This window comes from Scyliorhinus torazame, chromosome 2, assembly GCF_047496885.1.
Source record: "Scyliorhinus torazame isolate Kashiwa2021f chromosome 2, sScyTor2.1, whole genome shotgun sequence".
Classification (NCBI taxonomy): domain Eukaryota; kingdom Metazoa; phylum Chordata; class Chondrichthyes; order Carcharhiniformes; family Scyliorhinidae; genus Scyliorhinus; species Scyliorhinus torazame.
Window position 1 is genome coordinate 403,414,076 of NC_092708.1, and position 13,131 is coordinate 403,427,206.

Genomic DNA, 13,131 nt, shown 5'->3' on the forward strand with positions numbered 1-13,131 from the left:
AGTAAAGCTCCCTCTACACTGTCCCCATCAAACACTCCCAGGACAGGTACAGCACGGGGTTAGATACAGAGTAAAGATCCCTCTACACTGTCCCCCATCAAACACTCCCAGGACAGGTACAGCACGGTGTTAGATACAGAGTAAAGCTCCCTCTACACTGTCCCCATCAAACACTCCCAGGACAGGTACAGCACGGGGTTAGATACAGAGTAAAGCTCCCTCTACACTGTCCCCATCAAACACTCCCAGGTCAGGTACAGCACGAGGTTAGATACAGAGTAAAGGTCCCTCTACACTGTCTCCATCAAACACTCCCAGGACAGGTACAGCACGGGGTTAGATACAGAGTAAAGCTTCCTCTACACTGTCCCCATCAAACACTCCCAGGACAGGTACAGCACGGGGTTAGATACAGTGTAAAACTCCCTCTACAGTGTCCCCATCAAACACTCCCAGGACAGGTACAGCACAGGGTTAGATACAGAGTAAAGCTCCCTCTACACTGTCCCCGTCAAACACTCCCAGGACAGGTACAGCACGGGGTTAGATACAGAGTTAAGCTCCCTCTACACTGTCCCCATCAAACTCTCCCAGCACAGCTACAGCACAGGGTTAGACGCAGAGTAAAGCTCCCTGTACACTGTCCCCATCAAACACTCCCAGGACAGGTACAGCACGGGGTGAGATACAGAGTAAAGCTCCCTCTACACTGTCCCCATCAAACACTCCCAGGACAGGGACAGCACGGGGTTAGATACAGAGTAAAGCTCCCTCTACACTGTCCCCATCAAACACTCCCAGGACAGGTACAGCACAGGGTTAGATACAGAGTAAAGCTCCCTCTACACTGTCCCCATCAAACACTCCCAGGGCAGGTATAGCACGGGTTTAGATACAGAATAAAGCTCCCTCTACACTGTCCCCATCAAACACTCCCAGGACAGGTACAGCACGGGGTTAGATACAGAGTAAAGCTCTCTCTACACTGTCCCCATCAAACACTCCCAGGACAGGTACAACATGGGGTTAGTTACAGAGTAAAGCTCCCTCTACACTGTCCCCATCAAACACTCCCAGGACAGGTACAGCACGGGGTTAGATACAGAGTAAAGCTCCCTCTACACTGTCCCCATCAAACACTCCCAGGACAGGTACAGCACGGGGTTAGATACAGAGTAAAGCTCCCGCTACACTGTCCCCATCAAACACTCCCAGGACAGGTACAGCACAGGGTTAGATACAGAGTAAAGCTCCCTCTACACTGTCCCCATCAAACACTCCCAGGACAGGTACAGCACGGGGTTAGATACAGAGTAAAGCTCCCTCTGCATTGTCCCCATCAAACACTCCTAGGACAGGTACAGCACGGGGTTAGATACAGAGTAAAGCTCCCTCTACACTGTCCCCATCAAACACTCCCAGGGCAGGCACAGCACGGGGTTAGATACAGAGTAAAGCTCCCTCTACACTGTCCCCATCAAACACTCCCAGGACAGGTACAGCACGGGGTTAGATACAGAGTAAAGCTCCCACTACACTGTCCCCATCAAACACTCCTAGGACAGGTACAGCACGGGGTTAGATACAGAGTAAAGCTCCCTCAACACTGTCCCCATCAAACACTCCCAGGACAGGTACAGCACAGGGTTAGATACAGAGTAAAGCTCCCTCTACACTGTCCCCATCAAACACTCCCAGGACAGGTACAGCACGGGGTTAGATACAGAGTAAAGCTCCCTCTGCATTGTCCCCATCAAACACTCCCAGGACAGGTACAGCACGGGGTTAGATACAGAGTAAAGCTCCCTCCACACTGTCTCCATCAAACACTCCCAGGACAGGAACAACATGGGGTTAGATACAGAGTAAAGCTCCCTCTACACTGTCCCCATCAAACACTCCCAGGACAGGTACAGCACGGGGTTAGATACAGAGTAAAGCTCCCTCTGCATTGTCCCCATCAAACACTCCCAGGACAGGTACAGCACGGGGTTAGATACAGAGTAAAGCTCCGTCTGCATTGTCCCCATCAAACACTCCCAGGACAGGTACAGCACGGGGTTAGATACAGAGTAATGCTCCCTCTGCATTGTCCCCATCAAACACTCCCAGGACAGGTACAGCACGGGGTTAGATACAGAGTAAATCTCCCTCTGCATTGTCCCCATCAAACACGCCCAGGACAGGTACAGCACGGGGTTAGATACAGAGTAAAGCTCCCTCTACACTGTCCCCATCAAACACTCCCAGGACAGGTACAGCACGGGGTTAGATACAGAGTAAAGCTCCCTCTGCATTGTCCCCATCAAACACTCCCAGGACAGGTACAGCACGGGGTTAGATACAGAGTAAAGCTCCCTCTACACTGTCCCCATCAAACACTCCCGGGACAGGTACAGCACGGGGTTAGATACAGAGTAAAGCTCCCTCTGCATTGTCCCCATCAAACACTCCCAAGACAGGTACAGCACGGGGTTAGATACAGAGTAAAGCTCCCTCTGCATTGTCCCCATCAAACACTCCCAGGACAGGTACAGCACGGGGTTAGATACAGAGTAAAGGTCCCTCCACACGGTCCCCATCAAACACTCCCAGGACAGGTACAGCACGGGGTTAGATACAGAGTAAAGGTCCCTCTACACGGTCCCCATCAAACACTCCCAGGACAGGTACAGCACGGGGTTAGATACAGAGTAAAGCTCCCTCTACACTGACCCCATCAAACACTCCCAGGACAGGTACAGCACAGGGTTAGATACAGAGTAAAGCTCCCTCTACACTGTCCCCGTCAAACACACCCAGGACAGGTACAGCACGGGGTTAGATACAGAGTAAAGCTCCCTCTACACTGTCCCCATCAAACACTCCCAGGACAGGTACAGCACTGGGTTAGATACAGAGTAAAGCTCCCTCTACACTGTCCCCATCAAACACTCCCAGGACAGGTACAGCACGGGGTTAGATACAGAGTAAAGTTCCCTCTACACTGACCCCATCAAACACACCCAGGACAGGTACAGCACGGGGTTAGATACAGAGTAAAGCTCCCTCTACACTGTCCCCATCAAACACTCCCAGGACAGGTACAGCACTGGGTTAGATAAAGAGTAAAGCTCCCTCTACACTGTCCCCATCAAACACTCCCAGGACAGGTACAGCACGGGGTTAGATACAGAGTAAAGCTCCCTCTACACTGTTCCCATCAAACACTCCCAGGACAGGTACAGCACGGGGTTAGATACAGAGTAAAGCTCCCTCTACACTGCCCCCATCAAACACTCCCAGAACAGGCACAGCACGGGGTTAGATACAGAGTAAAGCTCCCTCTACACTGTCCCCATCAAACACTCCCAGGACAGGTACAGCACGGGGTTGGATACAGAGTAAAGCTCCCTCTACACTGTCCCCATCAAACACTCCCAGGACAGGTACAGCACGGGGTTAGATACAGAGTAAAACTCCCTCTACCCTGTCCCCATCAAACACTCCCAGGACAGGTACAGCACGGGGTTAGATACAGAGTAAAGCTCCCTCTACACTGTCCCCATCAAACACTCCCAGGACAGGTACAGCACTGGGTTAGATACAGAGTAAAGCTCCCTCTACACTGTCCCCATCAAACACTCCCAGGACAGATACAGCACGGGGTTAGATACAGAGTAAAGCTCCCTCTACACTGTCACCATCAAACACTCCCAGGACAGGTACAGCACGGGGTTAGATACAGAGTAAAGCTCCCTCTACACTGTCCCCATCAAACACTCCCAGGACAGGGACAGCACGGGGTTAGATACAGAGTAAAGCTCCCTCTACACTGTCCCCATCAAACACTCCCAGGACAGGTACAGCACGGGGTTAGATACAGAGTAAAGCACCATGTACACTGTCCCCATCAAACACTCCCAGGACAGGTACAGCACAGGGTTGGATACAGTGTCAAGCTCCCTGTATACTGTTCCCATCAAACACTCCCAGGACAGGTACAGCATGGGTTTAGATACAGTGTAAAGCTCCCTCTACAATGTCCCCATCAAACGCTCCCAGGACAGGTACAGCACAGGGTTAGATACAGAGTAAAGCTCCCTCTACACTGTCCCCATCAAACACTCCCAGGGCAGGTATAGCACGGGTTTAGATACAGAATAAAGCTCCCTCTACACTGTCCCCATCAAACACTCCCAGGACAGGTACAGCACGGGGTTAGATACAGAGTAAAGCTCTCTCTACGCTGTCCCCATCAAACACTCCCAGGACAGGTACAACATGGGGTTAGATACAGAGTAAAGCTCCCTCTACACTGTCCCCATCAAACACTCCCAGGACAGGTACAGCACGGGGTTAGATACAGAGTAAAGCTCCCTCTACACTGTCCCCATCAAACACTCCCAGGACAGGTACAGCACGGGGTTAGATACAGAGTAAAGCTCCCGCTACACTGTCCCCATCAAACACTCCCAGGACAGGTACAGCACGGGGTTAGATACAGAGTAAAGCTCCCTCTACACTGTCCCCATCAAACACTCCCAGGACAGGTACAGCACGGGGTTAGATACAGAGTAAAGCTCCCTCTGCATTGTCCCCATCAAACACTCCTAGGACAGGTACAGCACGGGGTTAGATACAGAGTAAAGCTCCCTCTACACTGTCCCCATCAAACACTCCCAGGGCAGGCACAGCACGGGGTTAGATACAGAGTAAAGCTCCCTCTACACTGTCCCCATCAAACACTCCCAGGACAGGTACAGCACGGGGTTAGATACAGAGTAAAGCTCCCACTACACTGTCCCCATCAAACACTCCTAGGACAGGTACAGCACGGGGTTAGATACAGAGTAAAGCTCCCTCAACACTGTCCCCATCAAACACTCCCAGGACAGGTACAGCACAGGGTTAGATACAGAGTAAAGCTCCCTCTACACTGTCCCCATCAAACACTCCCAGGACAGGTACAGCACGGGGTTAGATACAGAGTAAAGCTCCCTCTGCATTGTCCCCATCAAACACTCCCAGGACAGGTACAGCACGGGGTTAGATACAGAGTAAAGCTCCCTCTACACTGTCTCCATCAAACACTCCCAGGACAGGAACAACATGGGGTTAGATACAGAGTAAAGCTCCCTCTACACTGTCCCCATCAAACACTCCCAGGACAGGTACAGCACGGGGTTAGATACAGAGTAAAGCTCCCTCTGCATTGTCCCCATCAAACACTCCCAGGACAGGTACAGCACGGGGTTAGATACAGAGTAAAGCTCCGTCTGCATTGTCCCCATCAAACACTCCCAGGACAGGTACAGCACGGGGTTAGATACAGAGTAATGCTCCCTCTGCATTGTCCCCATCAAACACTCCCAGGACAGGTACAGCACGGGGTTAGATACAGAGTAAATCTCCCTCTGCATTGTCCCCATCAAACACGCCCAGGACAGGTACAGCACGGGGTTAGATACAGAGTAAAGCTCCCTCTACACTGTCCCCATCAAACACTCCCAGGACAGGTACAGCACGGGGTTAGATACAGAGTAAAGCTCCCTCTGCATTGTCCCCATCAAACACTCCCAGGACAGGTACAGCACGGGGTTAGATACAGAGTAAAGCTCCCTCTACACTGTCCCCATCAAACACTCCCGGGACAGGTACAGCACGGGGTTAGAAACAGAGTAAAGCTCCCTCTGCATTGTCCCCATCAAACACTCCCAGGACAGGTACAGCACGGGGTTAGATACAGAGTAAAGCTCCCTCTGCATTGTCCCCATCAAACACTCCCAGGACAGGTACAGCACGGGCTAGATACAGAGTAAAGGTCCCTCCACACGGTCCCCATCAAACACTCCCAGGACAGGTACAGCACGGGGTTAGATACAGAGTAAAGGTCCCTCTACACGGTCCCCATCAAACACTCCCAGGACAGGTACAGCACGGGGTTAGATACAGAGTAAAGCTCCCTCTACACTGACCCCATCAAACACTCCCAGGACAGGTACAGCACAGGGTTAGATACAGAGTAAAGCTCCCTCTACACTGTCCCCGTCAAACACACCCAGGACAGGTACAGCACGGGGTTAGATACAGAGTAAAGCTCCCTCTACACTGTCCCCATCAAACACTCCCAGGACAGGTACAGCACTGGGTTAGATACAGAGTAAAGCTCCCTCTACACTGTCCCCATCAAACATTCCCAGGACAGGTACAGCACGGGGTTAGATACAGAGTAAAGGTCCCTCTACACTGATCCCATCAAACACACCCAGGACAGGTACAGCACGGGGTTAGATACAGAGTAAAGCTCCCTCTACACTGTTCCCATCAAACACTCCCAGGACAGGTACAGCACGGGGTTAGATACAGAGTAAAGCTCCCTCTACACTGCCCCCATTAAACACTCCCAGAACAGGCACAGCACGGGGTTAGATACAGAGTAAAGCTCCCTCTACACTGTCCCCATCAAACACTCCCAGGACAGGTACAGCACGGGGTTGGATACAGAGTAAAGCTCCCTCTACACTGTCCCCATCAAACACTCCCAGGACAGGTACAGCACGGGGTTAGATACAGAGTAAAACTCCCTCTACCCTGTCCCCATCAAACACTCCCAGGACAGGTACAGCACGGGGTTAGATACAGAGTAAAGCTCCCTCTACACTGTCCCCATCAAACACTCCCAGGACAGGTACAGCACTGGGTTAGATACAGAGTAAAGCTCCCTCTACACTGTCCCCATCAAACACTCCCAGGACAGATACAGCACGGGGTTAGATACAGAGTAAAGCTCCCTCTACACTGTCACCATCAAACACTCCCAGGACAGGTACAGCATGGGGTTAGATACAGAGTAAAGCTCCCTCTACACTGTCCCCATCAAACACTCCCAGGACAGGTACAGCACGAGGTTAGATACAGAGTAAAGCTCCCTCTACACTGACCCCATCAAACACTCCCAGGACAGGTACAGCACAGGGTTAGATACAGAGTAAAGCTCCCTCTACACTGTCCCCATCAAACACTCCCAGAACAGGTACAGAATGGGGTTAGATACAGAGCAAAGCTCCCTCTACACTGACCCCATCAAACACTCCCAGGACAGGTACAGCACAGGGTTAAATACAGAGTAAAGCTCCCTCTACACTGTCCCCATCAAACACTCCCAAGACAGGTACAGCACGGGGTTAGATACAGAGTAAAGCTCCCTCTACACTGTCCCCATCAAACACTCCCAGGACAGGTACAGCACGGGGTTAGATACAGAGTAAAGATCCCTCTACACTGTCCCCCATCAAACACTCCCAGGACAGGTACAGCACGGTGTTAGATACAGAGTAAAGCTCCCTCTACACTGTCCCCATCAAACACTCCCAGGACAGGTACAGCACGGGGTTAGATACAGAGTAAAGCTCCCTCTACACTGTCCCCATCAAACACTCCCAGGACAGGTACAGCACGAGGTTAGATACAGAGTAAAGGTCCCTCTACACTGTCTCCATCAAACACTCCCAGGACAGGTACAGCACGGGGTTAGATACAGAGTAAAGCTTCCTCTACACTGTCCCCATCAAACACTCCCAGGACAGGTACAGCACGGGGTTAGATACAGTGTAAAACTCCCTCTACAGTGTCCCCATCAAACACTCCCAGGACAGGTACAGCACAGGGTTAGATACAGAGTAAAGCTCCCTCTACACTGTCCCCGTCAAACACTCCCAGGACAGGTACAGCACTGGGTTAGATACAGAGTAAAGCTCCCTCTACACTGTCCCCATCAAACACTCCCAGGACAGGTACAGCACGGGGTTAGATACAGAGTAAAGGTCCCTCTACACTGACCCCATCAAACACACCCAGGACAGGTACAGCACGGGGTTAGATACAGAGTAAAGCTCCCTCTACACTGTCCCCATCAAACACTCCCAGGACAGGTACAGCACTGGGTTAGATAAAGAGTAAAGCTCCCTCTACACTGTCCCCATCAAACACTCCCAGGACAGGTACAGCACGAGGTTAGATACAGAGTAAAGCTCCCTCTACACTGACCCCATCAAACACTCCCAGGACAGGTACAGCACGGGGTTAGATACAGAGTAAAACTCCCTCTACCCTGTCCCCATCAAACACTCCCAGGACAGGTACAGCACGGGGTTAGATACAGAGTAAAGCTCCCTCTACACTGTCCCCATCAAACACTCCCAGGACAGGTACAGCACTGGGTTAGATACAGAGTAAAGCTCCCTCTACACTGTCCCCATCAAACACTCCCAGGACAGATACAGCACGGGGTTAGATACAGAGTAAAGCTCCCTCTACACTGTCACCATCAAACACTCCCAGGACAGGTACAGCATGGGGTTAGATACAGAGTAAAGCTCCCTCTACACTGTCCCCATCAAACACTCCCAGGACAGGTACAGCACGAGGTTAGATACAGAGTAAAGCTCCCTCTACACTGACCCCATCAAACACTCCCAGGACAGGTACAGCACAGGGTTAGATACAGAGTAAAGCTCCCTCTACACTGTCCCCATCAAACACTCCCAGAACAGGTACAGAATGGGGTTAGATACAGAGCAAAGCTCCCTCTACACTGACCCCATCAAACACTCCCAGGACAGGTACAGCACAGGGTTAAATACAGAGTAAAGCTCCCTCTACACTGTCCCCATCAAACACTCCCAAGACAGGTACAGCACGGGGTTAGATACAGAGTAAAGCTCCCTCTACACTGTCCCCATCAAACACTCCCAGGACAGGTACAGCACGGGGTTAGATACAGAGTAAAGATCCCTCTACACTGTCCCCCATCAAACACTCCCAGGACAGGTACAGCACGGTGTTAGATACAGAGTAAAGCTCCCTCTACACTGTCCCCATCAAACACTCCCAGGACAGGTACAGCACGGGGTTAGATACAGAGTAAAGCTCCCTCTACACTGTCCCCATCAAACACTCCCAGGACAGGTACAGCACGAGGTTAGATACAGAGTAAAGGTCCCTCTACACTGTCTCCATCAAACACTCCCAGGACAGGTACAGCACGGGGTTAGATACAGAGTAAAGCTTCCTCTACACTGTCCCCATCAAACACTCCCAGGACAGGTACAGCACGGGGTTAGATACAGTGTAAAACTCCCTCTACAGTGTCCCCATCAAACACTCCCAGGACAGGTACAGCACAGGGTTAGATACAGAGTAAAGCTCCCTCTACACTGTCCCCGTCAAACACTCCCAGGACAGGTACAGCACGGGGTTAGATACAGAGTTAAGCTCCCTCTACACTGTCCCCATCAAACTCTCCCAGCACAGCTACAGCACAGGGTTAGACGCAGAGTAAAGCTCCCTGTACACTGTCCCCATCAAACACTCCCAGGACAGGTACAGCACGGGGTGAGATACAGAGTAAAGCTCCCTCTACACTGTCCCCATCAAACACTCCCAGGACAGGGACAGCACGGGGTTAGATACAGAGTAAAGCTCCCTCTACACTGTCCCCATCAAACACTCCCAGGACAGGTACAGCACGGGGTTAGATACAGAGTAAAGCACCATGTACACTGTCCCCATCAAACACTCCCAGGACAGGTACAGCACAGGGTTGGATACAGTGTCAATCTCCCTGTATACTGTTCCCATCAAACACTCCCAGGACAGGTACAGCATGGGTTTAGATACAGTGTAAAGCTCCCTCTACAATGTCCCCATCAAACGCTCCCAGGACAGGTACAGCACAGGGTTAGATACAGAGTAAAGCTCCCTCTACACTGTCCCCATCAAACACTCCCAGGGCAGGTATAGCACGGGTTTAGATACAGAATAAAGCTCCCTCTACACTGTCCCCATCAAACACTCCCAGGACAGGTACAGCACGGGGTTAGATACAGAGTAAAGCTCCCTCTGCATTGTCCCCATCAAACACTCCCAGGACAGGTACAGCACGGGGTTAGATACAGAGTAAAGCTCCCTCTACACTGTCTCCATCAAACACTCCCAAGACAGGAACAACATGGGGTTAGATACAGAGTAAAGCTCCCTCTACACTGTCCCCATCAAACACTCCCAGGACAGGTACAGCACGGGGTTAGATACAGAGTAAAGCTCCCTCTGCATTGTCCCCATCAAACACTCCCAGGACAGGTACAGCACGGGGTTAGATACAGAGTAAAGCTCCCTCTGCATTGTCCCCATCAAACACTCCCAGGACAGGTACAGCACGGGGTTAGATACAGAGTAATGCTCCCTCTGCATTGTCCCCATCAAACACTCCCAGGACAGGTACAGCACGGGGTTAGATACAGAGTAAATCTCCCTCTGCATTGTCCCCATCAAACACGCCCAGGACAGGTACAGCACGGGGTTAGATACAGAGTAAAGCTCCCTCTACACTGTCCCCATCAAACACTCCCAGGACAGGTACAGCACGGGGTTAGATACAGAGTAAAGCTCCCTCTGCATTGTCCCCATCAAACACTCCCAGGACAGGTACAGCACGGGGTTAGATACAGAGTAAAGCTCCCTCTACACTGTCCCCATCAAACACTCCCGGGACAGGTACAGCACGGGGTTAGATACAGAGTAAATCTCCCTCTGCATTGTCCCCATCAAACACGCCCAGGACAGGTACAGCACGGGGTTAGATACAGAGTAAAGCTCCCTCTACACTGTCCCCATCAAACACTCCCAGGACAGGTACAGCACGGGGTTAGATACAGAGTAAAGCTCCCTCTGCATTGTCCCCATCAAACACTCCCAGGACAGGTACAGCACGGGGTTAGATACAGAGTAAAGCTCCCTCTGCATTGTCCCCATCAAGCACTCCCAGGACAGTTCACAGATATTCGTTGCCACCTCCTCACTGTCCTCAGATCAGTGAAAAAACTGCAATGGTGGAAATAACTGTTATGTTTCTGTCAGGTCTGCGATTCGTTTCCATTCTGAAATGCCAGTTAAATCTCACCTCACTCTTCAGTGAGAGTTGCTGCTTGCTGTATTTCACTCCCAGGAAATGTAGTGGTGAGGTGATAGCTGCCACGTTCTGGCGATGTGTGAATCTCAGCTCCTGTGCTGTGAGCAGGTTAGGTGGCATTCCTGTTAGTCTTTCAATCACAGGGGTAGATGCAGATGTTAATCCATGATCCCCAATCTGTCCGGGCATCGTCAGTCGAAAATCCAAAGATAGCTTTTCGTCTCTTTCTCTCTCTGAACCTCTGGGATAGACAGAGATTGGGTTAGAGGTCACGTACAAACCTCAGATTCCTTATAACAATAACATGGGAACAGGAGTAAGCCATGTAGCCCCTCGAGTCTGTCCCACCAGTCAATGACACCATGTCTGATCTGTGACCTAACTCCATAAACCTGCCTTTGGTCCATATCCTTAATATGTTTGCTGAACAAAAATCTATCTCCGATTTAACATTAACAACTGTTCCAGCTTCAGCTGCTGTGTGTGGGAGAGAGCTCCAAACCTTTACCACCCTTTGAGTGAAGAAGTTCTTCCCAACGTCACCCCTGAACAGTCTGGCCCTAATTTCTGGACTATGTTTTAGAATCTCCAACCAGTGGAAATAGTTTATCTTCATCAACCCTGTCTTTTCCTGTTGATATCTAGAATACTTCGATCAGATCACCCCTAAACCTTAATTCTAGTGAAAACAGGTCTAATTTGTGTAATCTCTCCTCGTAACTTAATCCCCAAGGCCAAAATATTCTTCCTAAGGTGTGGTGCCCAGAACTGCTCGCAGTGACTCTGAGTGGGGTCTAACCAGGGGTTTGTAAAGCTGCAGCATAACCCCCGTGTCTTTATATTCCAATCCTCTCGGTATTAAGGCCAGCATTCCATTCGCCTGCTTGATTAGTTTCTGCACTTGTTCCTGACATTTTCAGGATCTATGCACCTGAGCCCCCAAGTCTCTTTGGACACCCACTGTACCCAACCTCTGTCCATTTAGAAAGTACTCTGCTCCATCCATTTTTGGTCCGAAATAGATCACCTCACACTTGCTTACATTAAATTCAATCTGCCACAGTTTTACCCATTCACCTCGTCTGTCAATATCACCTTGCAATTTTATGTGATCACCTAGACTCTCTCCAATGCCGCCTAACTTTGTATCATCTGCAAATTTTGATATATGACTTTCTATAAGACCATAAGACAGAGGTGCAGAATTAGGCCACTCGGCCCATCGAGTCTGCTCCGCCATTCAATCCTGGCTGATATTTTTCTCATCCCCATTCTCCTGCCTTCTCCCCATAACTCCTGATCCCCTTATTGATCAAGAACCTATCTATCTCTGTCTTAAAGACACTCAGTGATTTGGCCTCCACAACCTTCTGCGGCAAAGAGTTCCACAGATTCACCACCCTCTGGCTGAAGAAATTCCTCCCCATCTCTGTTTTAAAGGATCGTCCTTTCAGTCTGAGATGGTGTCCTCTGGTTCTAGTTTTTCCTACAAGTGGAAACATCCTCTCCACGTCCACTCTATCCAGGCCTCGCAGTATCCTGTAAGTTTCAATAAGGTCCCCCCTCATCCTTCCAAACTCCAACGAATACAGACCCAGAGTCCTCAACCGTTCCTCATACGACAAGCTCTTCATTCCAGGGATCATTCTTGTGAACCTCCTCTGGACCCTTTCCAAGGCCAGCACATCCTTCCTTAGATACGGGGCCCAAAACTGCTCACAATACTCCAAATGGGGTCTGACCAGAGCCTTGTACCGCCTCACAACTACATCCCTGGTCTTGTATTCTAGTCCTCTAGACATGAATGCTAACATTGCATTTGCCTTCCTAACTGCCGACTGAACCTGCACATTAACCTTAAGAGAATTGTGAGCAAGGACTCCCAAGTCCCTTTGTGCTTCAGATTTCGAAGCATCTTCCCATTTAGAAAATAGTCTTATGCTTAAATTCCTCCTTCCAAAATGCATAACCTCTCACTTTTCCACATTGTTTTCCATCTGCCACTTCTTTGCCCACTCTCCTAGCCTGTCCAAGTCCTTCTGCAGCCCCCTTGCTTCCTCAATACTACCTGTCCCCCTGCAGAACTTTGAATCATCTGCAAACTTAGCAACAGTGCCTTCAGTTCCTTCTTCCAGATCATTAATGTATATTGTGAAAAGTTGTGGTCCCAGCACCGACCC

At 50.4% G+C, this 13,131-nt stretch overlaps 1 protein-coding gene across 1 annotated transcript in view; it reads right to left on the minus strand.

Annotated features, from left to right (window-relative positions):
• LOC140407939 (jun dimerization protein 2-like) overlaps positions 1 to 11,189 on the minus strand; it is a 148,743-nt gene extending 137,554 nt beyond the window's left edge. The window contains exon 1 of the mRNA XM_072495127.1: positions 10,943 to 11,189. Within this exon, the coding sequence (XP_072351228.1) occupies positions 10,943 to 11,140 (198 nt within the window). The 5' untranslated portion in view covers positions 11,141 to 11,189. The remainder of the gene's footprint in view (positions 1 to 10,942) is intronic.
• Between the last annotated feature and the right edge of the window lie 1,942 nt (positions 11,190 to 13,131).